This window comes from Rhyacophila brunnea, unplaced genomic scaffold (assembly GCF_057557595.1).
Source record: "Rhyacophila brunnea isolate RB1 unplaced genomic scaffold, BYU_Rbru_1.0 scaffold_15, whole genome shotgun sequence".
Taxonomy (NCBI): Eukaryota; Metazoa; Arthropoda; class Insecta; order Trichoptera; family Rhyacophilidae; genus Rhyacophila; species Rhyacophila brunnea.
The window spans coordinates 30,849,498-30,877,273 of NW_028232806.1; the positions used below are offsets into that span (position 1 = coordinate 30,849,498).

General features: G+C 31.6%; 1 protein-coding gene across 1 annotated transcript in view; it reads right to left on the minus strand.

Moving 5' to 3' along the window:
• LOC147075235 (kynurenine/alpha-aminoadipate aminotransferase, mitochondrial-like) overlaps window positions 1-27,494 on the minus strand; it is a 39,278-nt gene extending 11,784 nt beyond the window's left edge. Inside the window, exons 1-5 of the mRNA XM_085943135.1 lie at window positions 27,140-27,494; window positions 12,797-12,965; window positions 11,347-11,536; window positions 6,675-6,935; window positions 3,679-3,858 (exon numbers count right to left, since the gene is read on the minus strand). Of these exons, the coding sequence (XP_085799261.1) occupies window positions 3,679-3,858; window positions 6,675-6,935; window positions 11,347-11,536; window positions 12,797-12,965; window positions 27,140-27,344 (1,005 nt within the window). The 5' untranslated portion in view covers window positions 27,345-27,494. The remainder of the gene's footprint in view (window positions 1-3,678; window positions 3,859-6,674; window positions 6,936-11,346; window positions 11,537-12,796; window positions 12,966-27,139) is intronic.
• Between the last annotated feature and the right edge of the window lie 282 nt (window positions 27,495-27,776).

Genomic DNA, 27,776 nt, shown 5'->3' on the forward strand with positions numbered 1-27,776 from the left:
TGTACGTTATGACTTAGTAATAAAATACATTCTACGTAATATATTATAATATTTAAGTAACAACCAAATTTTGTATCCCCAAGATGGCCGCACGGCTTAATCTTCAGCCTATAACGTCGTGAGTCCCAGGTTCGAGTCCTGGGTCTGCCAAATACACATAATATTGTTTTTCAATTTGTGTTTGAATTATGGACCTACAAGGTTGGACAAGAAGTCGCTTACATCTATTTCTCGTAAAAACAAAAATCTGTTAATACAAACTTCCACTCTGTGTAGGCAAATATTATGATCTTATTAGGATCGGACATGGTCAGTGCAAATTTCGTATATGCCGTGGGAATAATGGAAACTGCGCATCTATTCTATACACAAGACTGCTATCGGCAGCTATCAAGGGTAGTTTAACAAATATTGGTATCAAAGAATGTATTATAATTGTTACAATAAGTTAATCAGTTAAACAGTCAAAACTATCTCGCTCTAAAATTTAGCACACCCAAGAGAGGTGCTGTTAAAACATAGCACTTATTGTAATAATTACATTTAACTTATTGTAATTGTTAAAATAAGTGCTAATACTTCGATACAAAACTACCCTCGATAGCTCACGATACCAGCCGATAGCAGGCGTGTGTATAGAATAGATGCGTTGAAATACCAAACGGGTGTGGAGTACGGATGTAGATCTCGAGTGTGGAAGAAAATGAAATATACTTAAAGAAGTGTGCAAAACGTCATTCTAAGCTTCCTTCGTTCCGACAACTGCTCTCGGTTTATGCACTGCCGCTCATTCAATATTGGTGTATTTGAAGGTTGCAACACACACTATTGCACTGTATTACACTCACCCGTTCAAAAACTTACTTCAAACGTAGTCTATCTGAATTATATTTATTAATCTGTTCTGTGATATTATATGCATTAATTTTTAGCTGTTTGAATTATTTTATTAGTTGTGATTTGTGAAACAATGTTATTTTTCCGTCTTTGTTCTCGTGAAAACAATATAAATATTATCTATTTTTTACTAGTTTTTAGTTTTTATGAATCTTGAGAAAAGCTAGCATTTTTTGCTGCTATCTATTTTTTTTTTAATATTCTATCTGGCATATTTTTGTGAATGACAGTTGGCAACACTGACTACTGATATACTTTTCTCAACGAAAGCATCTATGTATATTATCAGAAAAACCGACGTCGACCGACGATTCTACGAGCATTAAAATAAATGTCTTATTTATCATTTATCAACTTACGTCATTGAATAATACAACGCGTCATTAACAAAAAAAAACTGATGTAAATAATTGTAACGTTTTATCATTGCCAAAAAAATGATGTAAACAAAACAAAATATTTTTCGTGACGTAAATAAATAGACTGAATAATCATTTTTTATCACTTATCAACTACACATACTGAATTTTTCTAATTAAATCAAAATATATTAAAGTGGTGATCTGACTATAGTAAGTATAATATAGATGACCCTGAATATGTATGAAGTGACCCTGATTAAACGAAAACTATTTTTCGCGTGTTCGGAAAATTGTACACAGTATGCAGCTTTTATTTCGGAAATAGCTGGTCGTATATTATTGAGATCAAATTCATGACTAGTTAAAACACTTAAAAATACGTAATAAAAACCACCGAAATATAAGGGAAAGACATGGGTAGGTAAGAGAGTTAGAAATGCAATCATATCATATACCTTTATTTATACAAAATTCTAAATGATTCAAAAGTAAATTAGGACCGGTTTCGTCCGCCTCAGAGAGACATTTTCAACTGAAAAGTGAACAAGTTGAAAATGTCCCTCTGAGGCGGACGAAACCGGTCTTAATTTATTGATTAAAAGTGGAATAAGTACTACAAAAAATTGCGTTTTATTAAATTAAAACAACAATACAATGCAGTTCCACCATGAATTGACAGTTAATAAAATAAAAGAGATTCAAAAGTAGGTTAGCAAGTAGGTGCGCATAAGTATCATGTCGTCCCTATCAATATCACAGTAATAAAATTTAAAGATTGCTGTCTACACTTCTCCATGGACAATACGTATTTTTTTATCTCAATATTATACGGCCATCTCTTTCCGTTCGACAGCTCACGGTGAATTGTGATACTGCGAAATCAAATACCTACGTACGATTAACATGTAACCATTTCTTCCACGTTGTATTTACTAGTACCTACTAATAATAATATTATGGGTGAGGTATACCAGCGGTTCTCAATCAATGGTGCGCGAGATATGACATATAAAATATCACCCGAAAGAGAGGTTTTAAATATATTTTAGAAAGTTCTTTATTTAAAATATAAACAGTTCATCTAGGTTTGTAATGAAATGAAACCAAATTAGTGAAATTAAGTCATATATAAACAGATACCCCGAAACTAATTTGTCAAATAGATAAGTTATCATTATATATCAAGTAAAATATTTTTTGTTAATTTCCAATGTTATTAAATTGATATTAATTAATTTTATTATTGTAGGTAGATGTGAAACCTGGAGCCAAACGAAGAAATAGGAGAAGGAAATCCAAGCTGAACTCTCCGAACAATTGAAACCCTATATACCTAGTCAATATCTTGAGGGCGCAAAGACTTAGTTAGTATAGACAGTCACGTTGTTAGATGCGATGGATAGCTCTCTATAAAGTTTATAAATTAACCCCTATATGCACCCAGCCCATGGGTTACCCCTGAGGAGATGGCCAGATAGCGTCAACAAATACGCTGTATGGGGCTGAGTACGAACAACACAAACATAGACTCCTCCAAACCAACCCGCCCCGCATCACACTTGGTTTTATTCGAGCGTATCATGAGGCCCTACGTTTGGATTTGGAGCATCAGCAGTTATTTACGCCTGGGAATGTCTCAGGAGTAGATACCCAAGGCTTAGATCGCCACGCTCACAAGTGAGCTTTAACTGAGTTTACTGAAAGACGTAATTTATTTTTTAAGAAAATGCCATGGGAAAGGCACGGAGAAAAAATAAAACTGAAATAATACGGACAAACAATTGTATGACCAATTAAAAAGATAGAGAGAGGGATAAATATACCTGGAGGATGGTTGTGAAAATGACCATGGAGTTGAATGGTATTTAGCACCATCTTAAATATGTAAAGTATGAACGAGTATACTTTTGATTTCCTATTTGTATTTATGCTAGAAATATTTTTTCGTGGTACGCATTTATGAAAAAGTTGAGAACAGCTGAGTTTGACAAACATCACATAAATATAATAATCATAATAAATATTATGCTTAGTCTAAGCTAAGCTAAGCCAAGGTACAACTGTATGTAAACAATGTTTTTTTTCAATCGCGGCGGAATAACAAAAAACGTTTATTCTTTCATATTATTGAATAATATTGATTATGCTTAGTCTAAGCTAAGCCAAGGTACTACTGTATCTAAACAATGTTTTTTTCAATCGCGGCAGAATAACAAAAAACGTTTATTCTTTCATATTATTGAATAATATTGTTATCGAAAAAGTTCTTATAAAAAAAAAACATTGAAAAGTTATTATACAACGCTATGGAACACAATGACTTATAATAATACAAAATGTTTCGAAATATATTATTTATCTGGAGATTGACTTAAAGTTGTTCATTCCAGTTATGATAGATCAATCAATTTGTACAAACCTGGTTCAAAGTCGCGCTGTGTAAATATGATGCTTGCATGTGAAGCTCGATTATGTTGATGAGTGGCTTAGGACCTGTCACCCATCCCAACCGGAGACCAGAGCTGAGGACCTTAGACAACGAGTCAAATCTCAGCACTCTGCCTTCCACGTCGTAGGAGATGAATGATTTCGGGGGTTCCTACAAATTAACAAAGTTTATTTTTTATTATTATGATTTTTATTCAACAAATATTTCACAAGATTTAAGAATGTAACATTCTTTATTGAACATACATACTTTGAAAACAATCCCGCTCGGTAGGTAACGTATTTTTTTTTAATGATTATTTCTAGTGGTTCTATATTTCTTTGATATGTTTTCAAATTATATGTGTTTAATTTGATTTGTTAATTTGAAAACATCTCAGACATATATTGTAAAACTACTAGAAAAAATACAAATTAATATTGAATTAAAAAAATATAATTGTTGGCTACAACAACTACGTTATACATAACTTAAATTTGGAGAGATCCTGAGTGTTATCCTGAGAATTGATATATTAATTTAAAATGCAAAACCCGTCTCCCAAAATCGCACATGACTTAATTGTCGCAAATCCAGTAGATGCGGGTTCGAGTCTCGCTATGCGTCGTATTCTTTTCAAAAGATTTTTCAAATTATGTGCCTATGTTAAAAGTATTAGATTAAAAATTGACTGCAGGAAGACTTTAATTTGGATATTTCGATAATGCTAACTAGAAGCAACATTATATAATTTAGAAAACACTTTCTGAGAGAGTATATTATCACCAATAGAAAAAATCTTTTTTGAAAAAAGTAAGCCACCCGGCCGGGAATCGAACCCTGCATCTCCACGGGTAGACGCCCCAATCGTCGCATTTATTCAATATGCTACGGTGTGACATACTAATAGCGACAAATTTTAACTATTGGTCATTTTAATACCTACTCATCAGCGCTCTTCGAAATCAAGCTACTTTGGCAATCGATTTTTGTTTCTTAAATCAAAGTAGGTAACTGATAACTATTACTTTTGATTACTAACCGACGTCGTGGAATTTCTCCAATATTTTTTAGAAGTAACTACTTGCACTTGCTAATAATTTATAATTAACTATTTCTTTTATTCAAACGAATAATTCACAAGATTTAAGAATATATCATTCTGATTATTGAACATTATATAATTTAGAAAAACATTTTCTGAGAGAGTATATTATCACCAATAGAAAAAATCTTTTTTTGAAAAAAGTAAGCCAATTCTACGACGTCGGTTAGTAATCAAAAGTAATGGTAAATAGTTACCTACTTTGATTTAAGAAACAAAAATCGATTGCCAAAGTAGCTTGATTTCGAAGAGCGCTGATGATTAGGTATTAAAATGACCAATAGTTAAAATTTGTCGCTATTAGTATGTCACACCGTAGCATATTGGATAAATGCGACGATTCGGGCGTTTACCCTTGGAGATGCAGGGTTCGATTCCCGGCCGAGTGGCTTACTTTTTTCAAAAAAAGATTTTTTCTATTGGTGATAATATACTCTCAGAAAGTGTTTTTCTAAATTATATAATGTTCAATAATCAGAATGATATATTCTTAAATCTTGTGAATTATTCGTTTGAATAAAAGAAATAGTTAATTACTAACTAGAAGGATTTGCGAATGTTGATTGTAGATAGCTGGAGACGATCAATGGAAGAGCTTCTTTGTCAAATTCTACAGTTCTTCTGAATTTTTCGATCCATGGTTGATACATTGACTGTGGCTTCAATTTTCTTAACCTGCAGGGCTATTCTAAAATATCACTTAACTCCAAAGAAAATGATAAAAAATATGATACGTCGTATTCCAACAGTTAATTATTCCGAGATATGAACTGTCAGGCGTGATCTTTTTTAACGCGGGTCGAGATGTCCGCGTTAAACTGGTTTAGAACGAGATGTATGACAATTATATATTGAGAATTGAGATGCAGCGATTTTTTAGGTTAATATTAATTTTCGGCACTAGCACTACGGTTGCCACCCCAAAGATAAGCATGCACCAAGCTTCGCACGAGTCCACACGAAGTTGGTCGAGTTCTGCAAAAAAGAGATGCGGTTCACACGACATGCGTACCAACATACATATTCGCTTATTATTTGTATTACCAATCATTCTAGATAACCGCATTGTTTACGGGTGATATCCGTGTTATTTTGAATCAAGAAAAATAACGGAAAAGTATTATTGTGTTAACTAGTTATAATAACCCAGCTGACATGTTTATTGTATATGCTCAAATAAAACATATTTACGAATAATATTATTATAAAGTATACAAATAATTACAGATAATAGTTAAATAAGACATACCTACTCACATTGATAAATAAAACAGTGTTATCATTAGATAGGAAAACAGGCATTCAAACATCATAAAAATATTTATAGGGTTCATCTATCAAGGAGACCGAACATATAACAGACAGGGGCGACTCCACCTTAAGGGTTCGTAGGGACCATCCCCACATCATTATGTCAAAAATACACGTTCGATATTTTATCACTGTCATAATATACATAGGTACTTAATAACATGATTAAATTAACTATTTAATTTATTTTATCATACTGGGGAGCGAATCAAATGACCCCATGGTATTAATTAAGTTAATATTTTAAGCACGCTTTTGATTTTATGATTAAGTGACGACTTAGATATTAATTTTTTTTTATTCTGAAAAATTACTCATTTTCTCATTATATATATCATATTATTATAAGTATCTTGGTATATAATGTGAGAAAGTAGGTAGGTATGTATATTTAATAATAAATGGCTAAACCCCACCGCATAGAAAGTCATCGAGCCGCCACTGATAACAGAGTCCCAAATTTAATTTTGACTGAATCAACCCCTTTGCATTTTTTTTATTTAAAAACTTTGAAGAGTACAGAGTGTCAACCGCTCTATTATAAAATATTGTATTATTATAATAAGCTCACCTCAACAAAGTGCATAAAGTGGTAAGGGTCGTCTTCTAAAATAATAAGGTCGTACTCGCAGGCGATGTCATATATCTCCTGTCTCCGAGGGTTGGGAATAACAGTTCCTGTAGGGTTGTTTCCTGTTGGGTTAATGTAAATAATTTTCGGCATTTTGTAATGGCTGTTTTTACACTTTTGCAGTATGTCGATTAGATGTGTGGACATCATACCGAATTTGTCTTGTTTCACTTCTAAGATCTTTGGCCTGTACGGTTTCAACTGAAAAGAGAAAAGTCACATTAATAATGTATTATTTTAATTAATTTATTTATCATTTAAGGTTAGAGATAATTTTTCATCCAAGACTTAGTTGGACACCACAGCGGTTATGATCCCACAAACTAGTCAAATATTGGGTTACATGTAAATTATACGTAAAAAATTTCACTGTGGTACAGTTCGCCGTAAGTTTTCTATCGGAAAGAGATGACTGTATACTATACGGTCTCCAATTTTATTAGATTCAATATGAGCATTATTCAATTTTCATAGCTGATTTTGGCAAATTCGTGAATTATTCAAGAATGAAAATCTAATCTAACCTAACCTAGCCTAATAAATAATCCAGTATGTCAGCTGTTTTTAAAATTTGTTTTCTGCTGGCTCCCTGTAAAGTATAAACCGACAAGAACCGTGTTTTATTTAGACATGAATTTTATGTCAGTACTAGACGACCTGAAGAGGTTGGACGGTCTTTGATATAGGGCTATATATTTCCGATACAACATTTCACGGTGAAGTGTGATACAGCGAACTGTATACGTACAAGTTTCCTGACACAAAAATATTGATACACTCGCCACTCTACCCAATCACGTCGGAAACGTGGCAGTTTGCATAAACCGCAGGAACCTGCGGAAGACTGCGGTCGCGTACAGCTGACTGCGGTAAATAACGAACAAATTTTCTTAGTTTTTCCTATATACAGTATTTTATACCATTCACTTTTTATATTTATTTTGTGTTCTTTCAATAATTCTCAATACGGACAGAGATTATAAAATTAAACAAATAATATACTAGTCTGTCAAAGTATACTAAAAATGATAATATTATTTGAACACATTAATTAAACTGTCTTATAATATCAAAAGGTAGCATTTGTTTATTTTATTTTATTTAGCATGGACTGTGTGTATATTTGTATAATAAAGTATGTATTAAAAACAAATAACACTGAGTTCGTCAGTAGCGGAAGATCAAATGCTGCCCCTTCCCTTATTTCATGACAAAACAAAATAAATTTCTCAAATAGTTTTTTATCTAAAAAATGTTCAATATTAAAAACTAAAAACTGGCGTCCATGTGGTAGATATATATGAGTTATTAACGTTTGTTTCAGGTTGTGGAGTATGGACGCATATTCTGAATTTAATACAGGCTGCTAAAAAGTCCAAAACTGTCAAAAATACAAAGTATTGCGACAGCAATTTTTTTAATGCTACTTATACTAAATATTTAACTTACTAAATGAAATTGCGGCAAAGGCGACTTTTTTAGTGTGTATAGAAATTATAAAAAAATATAATAATTAAGTATAGTATAATAAGTATTTTTATCAGAATTTACTAAAGTTGAGGCAAACAGGATGATATCTTAAAACGTTTACGTTAGTCTTTACGTTGTAGGTTTAGGTAAAAAATTTCTGCCCACTTCAAATAATGGAATGGTACATTCGAATCATGCTCAATGCATATTTCGATAAGCTCTAATTTTACTATGTTAAAGTACATATAATGTATATTGTAATCTAATTTTCAAAAATACAAAATAATCGTGAGAATCTATTTTTATTTCTGCCTCCGCCCCCACAATTACGCAATATAGATCCACCACTGGAATGATAGTAGTAGAGTTTTGATTTATATCAGTTATATAGGTTTTACTCTCATTAAGGTCAAATGTTTACAAATATTTTTAAATTACAATTTACATAATATCTTCTTATCATTTGATAAATGCTAAAATTTGCATCATTTTGCAGCCTACATCTACCCTTCGCCACTGCCTGATGATGGCCGACCTTCGTTAGGGTATGGCACGATAAAAAGGAGATTCCAATTATAATAAAAAATATGACGTAAATTTAGTTATAGTAGATAATAAAAAAAATCTAAATGTGTTACTTAATTTAAAATCTTTCAGTTCATAGTAAACACCGTGATATACATCTACGCGTCTATTCTATACACAAGACTGCTATCGGCCGCTATCGAGGATAGTTTATCATATTTTTGTATGCAGGCTTATAATTGTTACAATAAGTTAGCCGTATAAACAGTCGAAACTGTCTATTTCGCTCTTACCACAGCCAAGAGAGGTGCTGTTAAAATAACTAACTTATTGTAAAAATTATAATACTTCAATTAAAAAATATGAAAAACTACCCTCGATAGCTGCCGATAGCAGTGTTGTGTATAAAATAGATGCGCTAGTAAGAATTTTGATAATGTGTATTCCAGTTGCGAGGGGTGGAGGTAGGCTGTTAAGATTCGATATAAATAGTGCACAGTTAACTTTCTCAATCGTATGGCAGTGGTTTTCATTGGACTAATCATAAATTTTGCAGATGATACTGGTTAGTTTTTAAAATTAAAGTACACACTGCCTAAACTAAGCCATAATAGTTTAAGTTAGTATGCTATGGGTGATCCGACAAAAATAGTGTACACATTTTCAGTCATACCGATTTGTTTTCGTTGAATTAAGAATGCGTATTAGAGATACTGGTAGTAGATAGTGATAGTATCCATAATCGATAAAAAATATTCTTCAATCTATGAACTAAAATGATGGTTTAATGGCACAAGTTTAGATATTTTATAGATAAACGAATATTTTTTTTGACTATTATCCACTATGAATTTTAAAAACTAACCAACACTATCTACACATTGTAGTCTTAGACTTAGTCCAATGAAAACAAATACGTTTGATTGACAAAGTTTAGTGTGTACTATTTATGTCGGATCTTAACAGCCTACCTCCACCCTTCGCCATCGGTGTATTCTGAACCACGGTACAAATAGGTATTATAGAGATACAAAATAATAATCCCCAATACCTTAGCTAATAATATAAAAATACTTGTAATAATTAAAGTTTCACAGATAATGCATCCCACATTCGGGTATTTATTTTTTGTATGATATTACAAGTTGTAGAAGTAAACAAAAACAATCTTACGTTATCATCAATTCCCACGACATTTTTATAATTTACTGTCAAAACATAATAATATTATCTGTGTGCCAATGCCAAATAGCATCGCATCAAAAATAACCAACGCCTACGCTTTCATTAAAAAAAATACGATCTGCGTTCAGCTATATCAGCTGTTGTGAAAATATAATTTGCGCACTATTGTCGGGAATAAATCTAGACGTCATATTGTGTATAGGCGGCATTGTGTAGGTTATTTAAAATTAAACATTTTGTCGTTATATCTGTATTTTTATCGATGAGACGAAACCCTTTTTTCAATATCTTATTAATTTGACTAGCGGTAAATATCAATCGTGGAGGTAGGCTGTTAAGATCCGCCATAAATAGTGCACATTAAACTTTGTTAGTCATACGTATTTGATTTTATTGAACTAAGACTACAATTTACTGTGGTGTTGGTTAGTTTTTAAAAATCAATTAAACCCTGCCTAAACCAAGCCCGGAAGGATAATAATTTAAATACGCACACATAAATAATGATTTAATTGTGCATATATTTAAGTTAAAGCTAGATGAGAGTTATTTTATTTTTATATAAAGCCTCAGGCATAATAATTCTCAATATGCAATAAAAAACATTATGTTAAAAGCAAAATAAATTAAAACTACTAAGTAGTTAAGTTAGTTAGTTAGTAATAGAAACTGATTAAAATTCTTCGTCCACTTTCTGTATAAAATCGTAACGAACGTCTGTTTATATCATTCGAAAGTGCTGCACCCAATTATCCTGGCGTCCAATTGTCCCATTCCCTATTCTATAGTCTAGAAAAATAATATGCTATGTGAGTTGTGTCAACAAGTTTAATTCATGGTCTAAAAAAACTGAAGGCTTAATTACATTGGCAGACGCGCAAATCCAACCAGATCCAATGATCCACGCCGACAGTCGTGACCAACGTCTTTAGATTATATAAGCAATTACACACAACGATTCGATCGCGTTGGTCCTTGGTTTTGATTGGTTAAACATAGTGTTGCTATTATTAAAAATATAGGTTGACCCGAAAACTATTTTTCTTCGTTAGACTAGTGGCTACACTGAAGAGTTTCCCTCGCAATTTTCCGTCAAAACCCAGCTGTCAAACCTAACCTCGCAAGCGGGCGGTAGCTTCGGATATTTTCGTACGTTCTCAGCATTCTTCGCTTGAATCTTCGTGAATCGTGGCAGACGGAAATAGGATTGGTTCCAATTTGCTCACGATCGTTCACGATCTCGGAAAACCATAGATAATAGATTTTGGCAATCGTGGCAGACGATCGGCCAGACGCAATCTGCCAATGTAATTTGAGCAACATATACACGCGACAGAGAGAGTTTTTAAAAGCACCATTGAGTATTTAGTATTTATCAGAGATTTGGTACCACACAATAAAAGCCAACTAATTAAATAGATTAGGTACTCACGACAATATCCGTTCCAGAATACAGAGGAGTCTGTACCAACACGGTGTCTCCGACATTGACGAGCATCTCGACAGATTTGTAGATTCCGTCTTGAGAGCCGGAAGTCACTACCAAATCCCGCTCATTCCAATCCGGGGGGTTGTGGACTAGTTTTTGGAAGTCTTTCAGAGTTTTCACTAGCTTCGGTAATCTGAAGTGAATAATAATAATTTCATATAAGATGGTAACAAACTGTTGACGGAATTTTGAAACATTTTCAGTTACGAAGTTAGTGTTTTTTTTTTTTTTAGAATTATTAATAACCATGTCCTTGCTTTTTCGTACAAGGTGGTTGTTAGTAATTTTGAACAATCACAAACACCCAGGCTTTGAGAAAAACACATAAATGTTTTTGTCATGACCGGGAATCGAACCCAGGAACTCTCGGGTGGAAGGCGAGCGCCTTACCCACTGCACCACGAGAGCCACCTACGAAGTTAGTGTTAAAAATTATCTGCAAGAAGGAAACATTATTTGATAACTTAATGCAGGACCCCACCCCGCCAAGGCTGATTTTGACCCAAGTGCCAGTCCAAACTTCTTACCCCTTCCAATGTAAAAAAAATATAAGGTTATAATAAACAATAATATATTATTTTCGACTACTTATACATTATAGGGTGTCCGACACAGGACTGTAAATTTTCATTTTCACAAAAAGTGCTATCAAAAAATAATGCAAAATTTGAATTTGTAGGTATATTTTTACTTATTATATATTTATAATATTAATACTTTCGACCAAAAACAAAGTATACACACATTAAACAAAGTAATAAGATAGGGTTTTTACTAATTAGGTTTTTTACTGACACTTCAGCTATTCATAAATTGTTTATTGTATTTTTGTATTTGATAGGTAGGTAATGGAGTTTTTATCTACTTTATTGTATTAATTTACTATATAAGGTAGAGTTAAGGGTGTTCGTTGTCAGTGTGTGTTTGCCTTTGGTGAGTGTACACGACGCCTGAAGATGCCGAAAGGCAAAACCCGGGTCGCAAAAATGACTTAAATGGAATAGTACAGAGCTTGAATCCATTAGAATTTATTATATATTTATTTATACAAATACTTATTGATATTTAACACAATTGCGCTGCATGCGGCTTTATTTACAGTAATTACACGGATCTATTTTTTTTTAATAGAATGTCACTATTGTGCTAGTAGTAAACATTTTATCACTAGAATACCTACGTTTCAATATTTTGTGATACTTTGGTGTTATGTATTTTTAAATATATTTTTAGATTTTCCGCCCCTTGGTAAATAGTGCAGTTATTAGGTATTTTTAATGCCGCCCGACTTGTTAAATCTACACAGTATGAATAGTTACTACAGATAATTAATGTTATGTTCACCCTTCGGCTATAATCTAAAGATATTATAGTTATTTAAAATCCAACTTACCCTTGTGATGGAATATATTGCAGAGCACTGTTGAGTTCTTTACCCTCCAAGCAAATATTCACTCCATCTTTAAGTCGTATGTTAATTTCAGAAAATGGGAATATCAATTCATTTGGCATACCTTCCGCCAACGAAATTAATTTCCTTTTAGATTTATATGAGAGGGCAGCTGAAACAATGCAAGAAAAAATAATAAATTATTTGGATGAAAATATTCGGTTTTCATTGAAGCACATAAAACGCTCACGACAGACGTGGTTTTGACAATCTGACACTTTTAAGTATAAAACACTCCAGCACAACTCTCTGACTGTATTTTTAGCATGCATTCATCTTATATCGTACATTCTAAATGTTGCAAGAGGGCCCCCAAACCCGTTATAAAATACAAACAAATGATAAGTAAGTACATAAAATAGCACTTTGAAATCAGTGAGCGTTTTGAACCACACCGTGGGCTTAGGCCTTGTCCAGATGGCACGATTTGACTCGCGCGCATTCCATGTACATGTAACTTCATTGAGCCGTCCACATGCACTCGCGGCGTATCGCGGCGAGACAAGCGTTATCTGGACAAGCTCTTAGAGATGTGGAAGCCCGACTAACTGACTGATTTTGAGCACACCCATTATAAAAAATAAAATCATTAATCACACCCTTTAACTAAAAATATTAACTACTTAGGATGACAGTGATATGATGACACATAATAATATTAGAAGTTTATTTTTTGTTTAGGTATCTGTTTAAACGGGTCTGCTAATTCAAATTCAAATTTATATTATGGTGATAGTTGCAGGGATAGTCAATTTGTGAGAAATAAATTTTTAATACAATTTAATAACTATATGACTTGTTTGAACTGTTTCGAGGCCCCATTTTAATTTTTCCGACTAATCGACTACGTCATCTACGTCAAAAAACGGTCGCTGTTTATAAATGTGTATTAACGCAAAGAACGAATTAAAACCCTTCACGTATGCAATTACATGTTATTTTACAACCAGTCAATTGGCGCATGGAAATAACCAAACTTATTTAAGACCTTTGTAATTCCTAGATTTAAACTAGCCATTGTGGTTTACCACCAATTTTTGTCAGCTTGCCACACAAGCTTGCTCTGGTGATAATGTCGTTTATATATTCTTTGAGATGAGTGTCCCCACGTGTCAATTTATAGAGACGATCTACTCAATTTGCCCGACCCCAGTTGGTCCAATTGGCTTTTGAATAAAAAAATAAATTGACTAACAATTTGTTTTAATCATTCTTATAACATACCTACACGTTTTTATCAACCAACAAATCGATTTAAACAAAATGTTAACAATAATAAATATAAGAGGATAAGCGACTCCCGTATTCGGAATAAGATGCTGTCGAGGTTTTGTATATAACCCTACCACTGTCATGTTGTTGCCTATGGTTATTTATAGACCATAGACAACAATGCAACGGAAATAATACTGTTGTCTTTCGGCCTTACTATGATGTAGTCGACACGCGCCACTGTTCCGTGTCTCTCGCCATATCTAAATTCCAAAGTATAATGTAAACCTTTCAACACAAACTAAAATCAATATGACAGTCATATCTTAGTGCCGTGTTATCCGAGCTTTATTACTTTAAAATAAAACCAAGAAAATACCAACTCGTGCATTATTCATCTCTGCCCGAACATACTATGTCACACACACTTAAGCATCCTTCAGAACTTATACATAACATCGGGGGTAAGAACAACACAACGTTCGACCCCCGATAATGGTCGATGAATTCGCACGTGGGAAGACCATGACTTGACTGGAGAGACTGTACCTATGGGGATAGACGCCAGCGAGTTTTTGCTGGTAGGCAAATGAAATGTGGAAGCAGAGGACTAGATGTTGTAGAGACAGAGAGAAGATTCCAGACCACGATTATGGTTATAGCTAAATCGAAGAATAAGAAAAATAATAATATAAAATTAAATGAACAACTATCAGATCTAAAGAGAAGTAAAGTGAAGAAGAAAAATCTATCCAAAGTCAATTCAACTCAAAATAACTTTATTAGGTAAGTATCAGTGGTGAAGACTTCGGTTACATGTAAATTGTACGTAAAACATTTCACCGTGGCACGGTTTGCCGTGACCTTTCTTATCGAAAAGAGATGACCGTATACTATACGGAATAACTGAACCCTAGTAACCCTACGGGTAATGAGTAGCAGGCAAACGATCTCGAGTATGGCATAACCCGGGATAAACTTAAACACGTCTCAAGAATACGCCATACGTCGAATACTGACAACTGCTCTTGGTTTATGTATTGACGCTCATTTAATATTGGTGTATTACACACACTATTGCACGTGCATAATGCGTGTTTCACTTTCGTAGGATACTCACACATTCAAAAACCTGGATCAAAATTTAGTTTATTGAATATTGCCTATCGGAATTCTATTTTTTATCTGTTCTGTAAGTTTATGTCACATGACCTTAGTGTGTCTGTACCACTCCATACAAATCTATAGGCTGTTGAAGCTATGGGTAATACATTTATTTTTACCATAATATTATTATTTATGGCTGCACTTTGTTCAAAATAATTATTAGCAAGATAATTTGAAGGTACTGTTCGGTTAAAGCGGATACAGCGGAAAACGCATTTTGAAAATAGCCGATAAACTGGATTATTTGTTAGTTTGGGTTAGTTTAGGTTAGGTTAGGTTGGGTTAGTTTAGGTTAGGTTAGGTTAGGTTAGGTTTGGTTAGCTTAACCTAACAAATAATCCAGTTTATCGGCTATTTTCAAAATGCGTTTTCCGCTGTATCCGCTTTAACCGAACAGTAGCAAAAATATTCTATGGGATTAAATCACATAAGTATAAATATTGATTGTTATTAAAAAAAATATTAAGTGATTTTTATTTATCAGTTAGTTCAGTCATAGACTAAGATAATTTAGTAGTTATAACGGATTATCTTCTTATTTCCCATAAGTATACCTGACAAGTGTGCTTTCTCCACAGCCTACCTCTTTCCAAAAGTCATCCTTCGCCACTGGCAGGTATACGTGATGTCTCACTCAGTAACAATAATAAAAAAATAATCGTTCGCCAAATATATTGAATATTCGATAGTTACAAAGTAACGCAGGTGATAACTGCGGTATTTTTTTACATATTTATCATTTATTCATATGGATACCTAATCATTGTTTAGATTTTAAAAACTGACATAACATTTTGCAAGCAATAAAATACTCATTAATAGTATTGTGTCAATAAAGAGAATAAGATAATATATTATATACACTAAAGATAGTGTGTCTTAAGTCCAATGTTGCCTAAGACTTTGTAACTAAAGTATCATATCTTTCAGAATCAATTCACTTTTTGGGTCTATTCATTACAATTTTTTACAACCCATATAAAGTCATTAATATTAGTTGCGTGAAAATTTGTATATTTTGTTTCCTTTTCAGTCTCCAAATATACTGGTTGTTAGGGACATATTATATTATAATATCGTCATTGTACATGCCAATTTAACCCTCACTTTTCACCGAAGTGACATTTTGATGGCAATAGACTTATTGCATACTCTTACACAAACTGGCCAAGTATCATAAATCACAAAAAAAATGTCATATTAAAATAATCCGAAACTATTTTTAAGCCATTTGTAACTTGACAAAAAATATTCATGCCAAATCCTGTAACCTTCTAAACGTAAGCCACTGGTGTGTCAATAAAAGAAAATTCTCAATTTGTAATAAAATAATAAGTTAATCTAATGCCCACAGTTTTTTTCACTTCCTGAAACATTTAATATTTGAGGGTTATGCCAATTGGCTTGGACAGTGACGATATATAACCGACGATATATATATATATGACGATAATATAATGAATACTTATACAATCAATGTCTGCTGACAATCTTTAATATGCCCGCACTCGACTCATTCAAGGTAAGAGACAAGTATTTATTTAGTCACTTTCATAATAATATATTTAATCTTGAAACAATTGTTTTAAATTCACCGCATCGTTTTATTACAATAGGTAATATAAAATCACCAATCATTTTGTTAGCTGAGTGACAACTTGCACAAGTGAGCTATATAATATTATTTAAACAAAAAAATAATAAATAATTACAAGATAAAAAGAACTTATTATATACAACGTTTTTAAATTTTCTGTTGAATTATTATGCTCAATATGCTCAAACTTGTACTTGATATGAAGTAAATAAAAACAAACAAATATAGAATACTGAAATGTCATTTTGACATTTCATTTTAATTTCCATAGTAACGCACGTATATATTAATATTTTAGTTGTTAGGACCACCCCCTTAGCAACCAATAATAGTCTTTTACTTTTTACGGATTTTTCTGAAATAACTTACCATACAAAACAGAATTAACTGAAAATGAATTCAATTCTGCTTAAAGATGGCTAAACGTATTAAAAGAATGCATTGTCATCGTGTTCTGATATATTCTAAAAGTTTCAAATGTCTAGCTAGTCGGGAAGTTAGTTAAAAATCGATTGCAAGATTTGTATTTGACAAACAACCACTGGAGAAACAAGAATACTAGCTAATCAAAACGTTGTAAAAATACTCCACTTTAACAGTGTTTTCCGGGTAACGTTGTGGATATTTTTCCGAAATTTGCATTTCTACTTGTGCATTTATTTACAGCGATTTAAATTCTGCAAAAAGCCTTAATACTGAACAAATTACGATGAAGATTCAAAGCTATTCATATATTTTTGGTGGAATTCTTACATCTTCTTCTTCTTCGGTGCCATCATCTGTCGAAGGTTGGCAACCAAATTACTGTACATCTTTCCTAACTTGAGCCAGTCGTATCAGATCCTCAACGCTTTGTACATTAAGTTACTAATAGAGAAGAGCATACATAATATTAATCATCAAACTGTTATATTCTAGCATTGTTACGTATTGTTTAAACCTGAGCCCGCTTTTAAAAATATATTCATAAATTAGTCAAAATATGAGATGTTCGTGTACAGTTGAAACGCACCACCAGTTGAAAACACATACAATAACAATTGCTGATAAAAAAAAATAAGTGAGATGTTCTTTTTCAGGGGCGGCTCTACTTTAAGGGTTCGGAGGAACCATCTCCACATCGTTATCATGATAAAAATACACCTCCAATATTAATTTGTATCATTGTCATAATACCTTATTAATTACATGATTAAATGAACTATTTAATTTATTTTATCCATCTAAATCAGTAGCAATTCTATAGAGATATTTATTATTATTATACAAATAAATAAAGCAATTATTGTAAATTGTGTAATACCATAATGATGATTACGCGGTATTCAAAAAATTAATCAAATTCAATACGCCCTATTTCACGGTGACACCAATGTACAAATTAAGAAAGCTATAGCATCTATTTTATTATTTTTTGCTGACCGGGGTGGGGTGGGGTCACTCAGTCGTATCCCATCACCGCGGTACAAATCTCGTTCTACAAAGGATGTGAATGCATTATCGTTAGTATACGCATACTGGGGAGCGAATCAAATAACCCCTAGGTGAGTATAAACGCTCGGTGTATGTCGTTGTTCAAAACAGATAATAGTAAATCTATAATTATTATTAATAATTAAGTTAATATGTCTATGCAAGCTTTTGAGATGTGATAAAGTAACGACTCAGATAATTATATTATTTATTAAGAAAAATTACTCATTTCCTCATTAATAAAATCATATTGTTATAATGTATGACATGAGAAAGTATGTAGGTATGTATATTTAATAAATGGCTAAACACCACCACCTAGAAAGTCGTCGAGCCGCCACTGTTCGTTCATATACACGCTGTATGATTGGCCACTTAAAACACATCCTGGTGACTAGAAAATACATTATCTAATTCATGACAGTAGATGGTAAAAGTATTATTCTACATAATGATTTGTCCATTGTGAGCATCTTGGCATCCCCTTTCCGTCACCCAACGACCACTTTGTTTTACCGCATCCCTTCAAAATGATGGTAGTGCCCAGTTTACGAATCACTTATTTAAACTATAAAAATCTTATTTAGGTATGGTCCCAATATTTAAGCTCGATTTGATATAAATAAAAAGGATATCAAGCTATACACATTTATATTTTTATAAAAATCGATGTTTTTTTTAAATAAATATAAAAAATATTAAAACTATGAATTAGTCAAAAATCTGTACGAGGAAAAAATGAAAACTTAATAAACTAAATTTTAATAATAAATATGACCATAAAATATAATATATTAATAACGTAACTGTGTACATAAATATGTAACAAATTCACATGTTTTCAGATACATATTTATTAATTAATACAGTTGAAATTGTAAATTATCAAAAAAAAATCTCAAATTGCAGGCTTCGTATTTTTCCGCTAGGTGGTTCTGATAGGTAGAAACATCCCCCTTAAAATCCCGTTATTGAATTCATTAATTTAATAACAGTATACTAGTTTGTGAGTCGGGGTGTATTTATAAAGATGTTTAGAAAATAAACAAAATAAATCAAGATTACATTATTATTACATTACTACATTATTATATCTATCTATGTATCTTCAATACAAAATAATTAAATATAAAAATATATACGTATCATGTTTTTCTTGGCATATTACGAATATGTACATACTTTGAAACAATGACCTCGGCTATGAAATTAAATGTTAAAGACACAAATAATTAATGGTGTATAGAATAATTTAGGTACAGTATAATATTTCGCCTTGAAGTCAATTTGGTCATTCACGCACTTGAATCCGTTGTCTTCTCATCACCTCAATAAATAATCGTTGTTGTGACTTTTCTCGCTATTAACAGGATAATAAAAATTCGCACGCGTCATAAAAAATATGTTTATTATTTCAACTACAATGTACATCACAACAAAATAAAAAAAAAATTATCCATCCGAAAAAAACACATTATTTGCCGTCACCGATAGGGGTCAACACACAAGATTGAATTAGAAGATAAAAAATAAGATTAATAAATTCTACATTAAAAAAACACATTAATAAAATTTTGTTGCTGGTCTGGTTTTTTTAAATTTATTTTGTTTTAAAAGTGGGAGTGTTTGAATAATGATAACTGTTGTTTTCAAACGCTTTCCACGTCATAACAGAATAGTCATTTTATTTGTTGATATAAATAAATCGTAGATGTTCAAGGACAATCTGTTAATTACATACAGACGGGCACACAAGGGGGGTCATCAGGTTAGAACCCCGCCTACTACTAGTACTACCGGTATTTCGGTATTTACTATTGAATACCGGTGTTAATACCGGTATTCGTGAAATATATGGAAAAAAATAGAAGTATTTACCAATACATAATATATAGTAAATCTCTTTAAATTATTAATATTTTATAGCACGTGCCATTGCTGGTCTCCAAGGTCATTGAAGTTGAAAGGAAGTAATCCAGATATCGTGTGATCCGACAAAAATGTAGTCATGTTCAACGTTCTACGTTAATTAATAAATTTTGTTTACACTTTCAATATCGATGTTATCTCATTTTTAAATAACAGTAGGTATTGAAATAACGGTATAGCAATCCTTAGTCCCTACAATTTAACGAGGGGTGCACGACTAGTCAATGCGCTCCATATAGACATTTTCAATAATGTTCTGTACCTACATTTTGTTTTTGAAACATTATTTTACTGTAGGTATAAGATTGTTTGTGTTTTTTTTTCTCCTCTCTTGTGAGAGTAATATTAAATTTCTTATAATAATTACAAATCTCATATTGTGAACGTCCTGAATGTTTTGTTTTCTTAAATAAATCAATAAATTTATTGATCTGCGCTTTATAATCGTGCTAACATATTAGAATTTCATAAAATCAACTCTTTATGAATATTGTGTCGCCTGCGGCCCAATTGCATTTTGTGTTGATTAACATAAAATATAAATAAATAACTATAGGTACGTACTAGTACAATGACCCAATATTTATTATATTCTTATTATATTTTAGGCTTTTGTTCTTCACGAGACCCTAAGTTCGGAGTTTCTGGATATATGAAGAATGTACCCGGAAGTCTAGATTTTGTTAAACCCCGCCATATTTATTAAATTTGGATATTTTTTCGCACTTACTAAGGAACTTTCTCAACATATTAAGAGCATACATAAGTGAAACGGTAAATAATTTTCAACAGTAGGTGGGGCGAAATTTCGCACTCGTCGCCAATCAGAGACCGATATTCGAGGTGTGTGCATGTCAATTTGTTTTGTGATGGCGTCAGAGGAATTTATTCTTAAATCCTGTAAAGATTACTAAAAAACGTTACGCATGTACTTTAAACAGAAAACATGTCAATGAATATACTATTATTTTTACTAATATAACAATAAACATAACATGAAATTGACGCTTGTTGAATTTTTATGACAAATTATATTTCGCTCGGCTTGCGTCATTTGTACAATCCGCGCATCGCCTAGTCACGATCTTTTTAGACCATGCCTCAGCTGAAGCCTTAAGTCAATCTGAGTCCAAACACACGTTGCAAAAGCAACAAGTTAATTCGCCAGACCCAGGATTCGAACCTTATACCCACAACTTTATAAACCGATATGTTACCGCTCGGTCACCGTGGGTGCTTTATTGTTGTTTTGTTATATTATAGTGATTACTAATTTCGTTTCATATCGCTGTTAGTAAGTAACAATTTTTTAATAAGCCTTTTTATTATAAGAATTGAAATATTTTATAAAGTTTTACAATATAATCCAAAACATGTATAGGTATGTGTTGTTTCTTTTAATATGAAAAACATATTCACATTTCCTTTTACCTTTGACCTTGCATTTGACTAGTTAAGACTATTTCTATCACTATCTGAAAATAATAAAAATCGTTATTTTTCTCTGCCATTATTAAATTATTCTATTGTACGCTAAATGCCAAGTGTCTTATGTTTTTACAAATACATAAGTTTATAATCTATTCTCATAAAAAACTCAATTTTATTTATTTCCTTACGTTTATTAATTAAAATTAAATCATCAAAACATACGAAAGTATTTCAAGAATAATACGTTGCAGTGACGAAAAATAATATAGCTTCAATCATTCTCTATACATACATACATTAAATTGTATCGATGTTGCTATGGCAACGGGTTTAGTGGTATTATAGCGAAAATTAGTTATGTATTTGTGGGCTTACATTGTTTGAGTTTAATTGATTTTATTACGACGTTTTTCTTAGCTCGTATTCTTATTTGTCCGGTGGCTCTTTGTCCGGTACAAATCTTGCAATCAATTTCATCGAATTCTTGTTTGTCAAGTAAATTTTTTTTCTTGTTTGTCCAAGATTTGTATTGGACGATTGAAGATTTTTAACTAACTTCCCGACTAACTAGACATTTGAAACTTTTAGAATATATCAGAACACAATGTCAGTGCATTTTTTAATACTTTTAGCCATCTTTAAGTAGAATTGAATTCATTTTCAGTTAATTCTGTTTTCTATGAAAAGTTATTTCGACACCATTATTGGTTGGTAGGGGTCTTGGGTCCTAGCAACTAAATTATTAATATATACGTGCGTTACTATGGAAATCAATATGACATGTCAGTATTACTTCTATCAAGTACATTTTTTTTGATCGTTTAAGCTAGTCAAGTCAAGTTTATATGATTCAACAGAAAATTTAAAAACGTTGTATACCTATAAAAAGTTCTTTTTATCTTCTTATTATTTAAAAACTAACTAACACCATATTCTGTAAATTGTAGTCTTAGTTCAATAAAAACAAAGACGTATGACTCATAAAATTTTGTGTGCACTGTTTATGTCGCATCTTAACAGCCTACTTCCACCCTTAGCCACTGGTATATGGTGTATTGTATAATATATTTAAATTCATTGATTACTGTCCAATTATGTCTGTGCTGTTACCTACTTTTTTAGTTTGTTACTTAGTATTGTTTAACTCCGTCCAATAGGCAATCATCGCCAATAATATTATTTGCCAATAAGGAATAGAGGAATGTATAAAAAAATTATATTAAATTCATAAATCAACTTTTACCACGGAAACAGTAAATTCAGACAACAGGTTTTTTATGAATTTTAATGGTGTCTTTAACGTGGTCTAATACTGAATAATTATTGCCAATATAACTCTCTAATTTTGTTTTTATCTAAATTTTCGTACTATGTAATAGATTCTTAACCTTTAAATTAAAAAATATTTTTATTCAATATAAAAGAAACTATATAGGTAGGTATATTATTATGTACCTATATTTATTAGATTTCACTTATCTACTTAAATAGAAGGGGCTCAATTTCTTCACGTGTTGCGATGAGGTGAGTAGAGATTTTATATATCCGATATCGTAAGCCGGAAGCGCTGACAGGTTTGGAGGACCAGTGAAGTCTCTATACAAAATGCCGCCCCTAGGCAGCGCCAAAATGCCACCCTATTTTTATACAGTATTTTACAACGTTTTTCTTAGCTCGTATTCTTATTTGTCCGGTACAAATCTTGCAATCGATTTTTAACTAACTTCCCGACTAGCTAGACATTTGAAACTTTTAGAATATATCAGAACACGATGATTATGCATTTTTTATACTTTTAGCCATCTTTAAGTAGAATTGAATTCATTTTCTGTTAATTCTGTTTTGTATGAAAAGTCTTTTTGGAAGAAATCCGTAATCCAATCCACTATTATTGGTTGTTAAGGGGTGGTCCTAGCAACTAAATTAATAATATATACGTGCGTTACTATGGAAATCAAAATGACACTTCAATATTCTATTTTGTTTGTTTGTTTGTTTTTTTATTTTCTTCATATCAAGTACAAGTTTGAGCATAATAATTCAACAGAAAATTTAAAAACGTTGTATATAAAAAGTTTTTTTTATCTTGTAATTATTTATACAGTATTTTTTTATCATCCTTTCATGACTCCAATATCTAAGATAGTATGTGTTGTATGGATAAATTACTAACAAACTAATATATACCACGATATCTAATTTAAGAGGGAGGCTTGCACCTACCAGAGGCACCTAGCGGAAAAACACGAAGCTTGCAATTTGAGACATTTTTTTTGATAATTTACAATGTCAACTGTATTATAAATATCATCAATATTTAGATTTTACACTGATACTTTGCTTTTTGGAACACCCATAATAATGTCATATAAAAATACTGTATACTATTAGAAATTTGAATTTTAATTCATCATATTAATTATATTAGCTAATGCTTTTACATATCTCAATCACCTCAGTGTCTAATAATAATTCAATAGCAAAGATAAATAATCACACGTAACTGATCAGGTAGTTTGCACTGGGTATGTATTTAACTATCAGGTTCAAACTTCACTTATTATCTGATGTATCTACTCTATTAAACATTCAATAGGTATATAATTTAACAACATGTCATGTAGTTTGCACTGCGTATATAAGAATCATATGTAATATTTCAATCTTCATTTCGATTATCTGATGTAGGTATTTCAAACTCACTAGGTACATAATTTAACATACCTAACCTAAGCTCATACTGTCAGAATGCTCAAATTTCACGGATGCTATTGAAATTGGAAATGATAGATAGGTACTTGCAAGGGATATGTACCCTGGAATCTTAAATTATAGTTACAATTCTGTCCACAGCCAATTTTGGCGGCGCCACCAGACGGATCAGTTTCATAATTAAAAAATATATATTTGTTATAATCGGTTCCCATTCAACACAAATACACAATTACATTTAAATAATTACCCTAAAATTATGTAATAAAGTGTTTATTTTTAGTTAATACGTATAGACTGAGTTGTTTCAATTATTTTAATAGTTAGTTATGTAACATCAAAGTCAATGTCACCTAGCAGAAAAATACGAAACATTTTTTTGATAACTTACAATTTCAACTGTATTAATTAATAAATATGTATCTGAAAACATTAAAAACGGAAATTTATTTCTTATTTTAAGTCAAAGAAAAACTTACAATTTAAAATAAACATTATAAAATGTGGATCCCATCTTAATATTTTCATATTATTTTATAGTCATATTTATTATTAAAATTTAGTTTATTACGTTTTCTATAATGTCATGAAGAGATTTTTGTCGAAATCATAGTTTTAATTTTTTTATATTTATTTTAAATAACATCGATTTTTATAAAAATATAAATGTGTATAACTTGGGATCCCTTTTTGTTTATATCAAATATTAATTAGGTATGGTCCCAATATTAAAGCTCGGCTTGTTGCAAATAAAAAAAGATTTCAAGTTATACACGTTTATATTTTTATATAAATCGATGTTTTTTTTTAATAAATATAAAACTATTAAACCTATGAATTAGTCAAAAATCTCTTCATGACATTATAGAAAACTTAATGAACTAAATTTTAATAATGAATATGGCCATAAAAATAATAACATTATGTAATAATAAGATGGAATCCTTTAACGTTTATCGTTGACTTAAATGAAACTTTGAATAAAAATATTTTTCTTTTTAATATTTTCAGCTGATACATATTTATTAATTAATATAAGTAGTTTAAATTGTAAAGTATCAAAAAAATTACTCTGAGAAATTGCAAGCATCGTATTTTCCCGTAGATGCCTCTGATAAGTAGAGACTTTGCCTTAAATTTGAACAATAATATAATTAATTCCAATTTCATGATGTTGTAGTGAACATATTTACGTAACTTTATATCGTAATTATGATCATAAAACTTACTTCATTCATTTTTCGAAACTTATTTAAATGTACCAACTTTTACGTGTATTTTGGAAATATTGACTGTAATTATAATTTTAAAAAAATATATATTTTTCTCATTACTTTTGGATGTATGTCTATATCGATTAATAAACTTTTCTAGCTATTTTTCAATAACAACTGTAGATACCTAGAGACTTCACCTTAAATACCTACGCTATATGTCGTCATATGGTAGTAACCAAGAGACACTAAAGCAGCGATGGCAAACACGTGGCACGCGTGTCCAACTTGGCACGCTAAAAGTTTTCGACGCACGCCAAAAAAAGTAATTCCTTTTATTCTTTAATCAAAGCGTTTATATTGAAATTTTTTACCATCTTGGACCATATATTAGTTTTATTAAAGTAGAAGATAAAAGTCGCATATAGAAAAGTATGCTTGATACCTTCATATTTTTGTTAAAAAACTGGCAATCTCGTTGTTGACCATTCTTTCTTCCACGTACTCATGTGATAGTATTTTTCTATATTGATTCATGTACATTCAAAGACTAGAAATATGTTGGCAAAGAAAAATTCAACAGCATGCATTAATTTGCAATCAACGGCATTTCAGCCTGATATAAAAAGTTTCGCAAATAACATGAAACGAAAAAAGTCAAACAAAAATTAGTGTGTTATTAAATGTTTTTATACCTTAATCCTTATATTCTTTAATTTGATGTGTATATTTTTTTTTATATATTCAATAAACAACATAGTTTACCAGTGTACCTAATTGTTTTTTTTTTATATTCAATAAATATGATTTTTTTTACACCCTCCTCTATCCGCCGTGTCTGTACAGCTATTGATCATATTGTCTACATCTAAAAAGGAATGGCACGGGCCACGAATTAAAACAAATCGGCTTGATTTGGCACGCCGATCAAATCCTATTTGCCATCCCTGCAATAAAGACACATTAAATTAATCCACTAGATCAACACAGTAAAGTTAGCAAGGACAAACATGTCAACGAACAGCGCTTGATCAATAGGAGTGAAAATGATTAGGCCCTTATTCAGTGGTGAAATTTACTCCGGCAATGGATGAATTTTGGCGGAAACATATTGCAGAAAAGGCCGAAGGCACTGATTGGTTTTGAAGCCCCCCACGATTAAAATAAAATAAAAACGATAACTTACAACTTCCAACGTACCTACGTAGTATAAATAATAACGTAATTGATTGGATTGACACATAATAAATAGCATTCGTTTATTTATGTTATAGGGTCTTTTGAAGTTAATTGTACTTTAATTATTGTATGGCTGCTATGGACTGTTTCGAGGCCCCCTTTTAAGCATTCTGACGAACTGATTGCGTCATCTACATCAAAAAGCATCGACGTTTCCGGAAAAAAGTGAAAGTATGTAGATCTACAACACTGGATCGACTTCCATGGAACCGAAGTGTCAAGGAAGCTGACGAAATCATCATAAAGTTGGAAAGATAGTGACCAAAGCATGGATTCGAACATAATAATGAATAATATCCATCTGCTACTCACTTAGTGTCCTGGTGATTGAGGGTTCCCTCAGAGACGACTTGGTGCTGACGTACTTTGAGTAGTCAACTATCCTCCGCTTGGCGTAGTCATCGTTGGCCACCAAATCATCAGGAGTTTTGAGCTCCGGTGCAACTGTCGAGGACGCTCTCCATGCCGTCTCCGAAATCAACGACCTTGCACAAGCCAGAGTTGGCCGCGAGATCATTTTCAACAGTTATAAGCTTCGCTGGTAATTGAAATTTAAGAATAAATAAGTATTCTCTGGTAGATAAATAGATTAACCAGTTTTGACTATATTGTTTTTTTTAATACCTATATATATTTATATTTTCCGGTCACTTTCTTATACTTAGTTAATAATAATATTATAAATAAATACTATTTGAATTGTTTTTTTATTGTTATATATAGCAACTGCGAATTACAAATACTTTAGAAATGTAAACAGTTTTGCATGAAACTATTTTACTACGACACGTATATTTAAAAATTTCAACCTTTTTTCATATACGATAAACAATTGTCATTATTTTTACGTGAACTGTAATTTACTTATAATTAGAAACATTTAAATATGTATATAAAATGTAGTTTTATATACTTATTATAAAGTAATAAAATATATAATTAATATTTT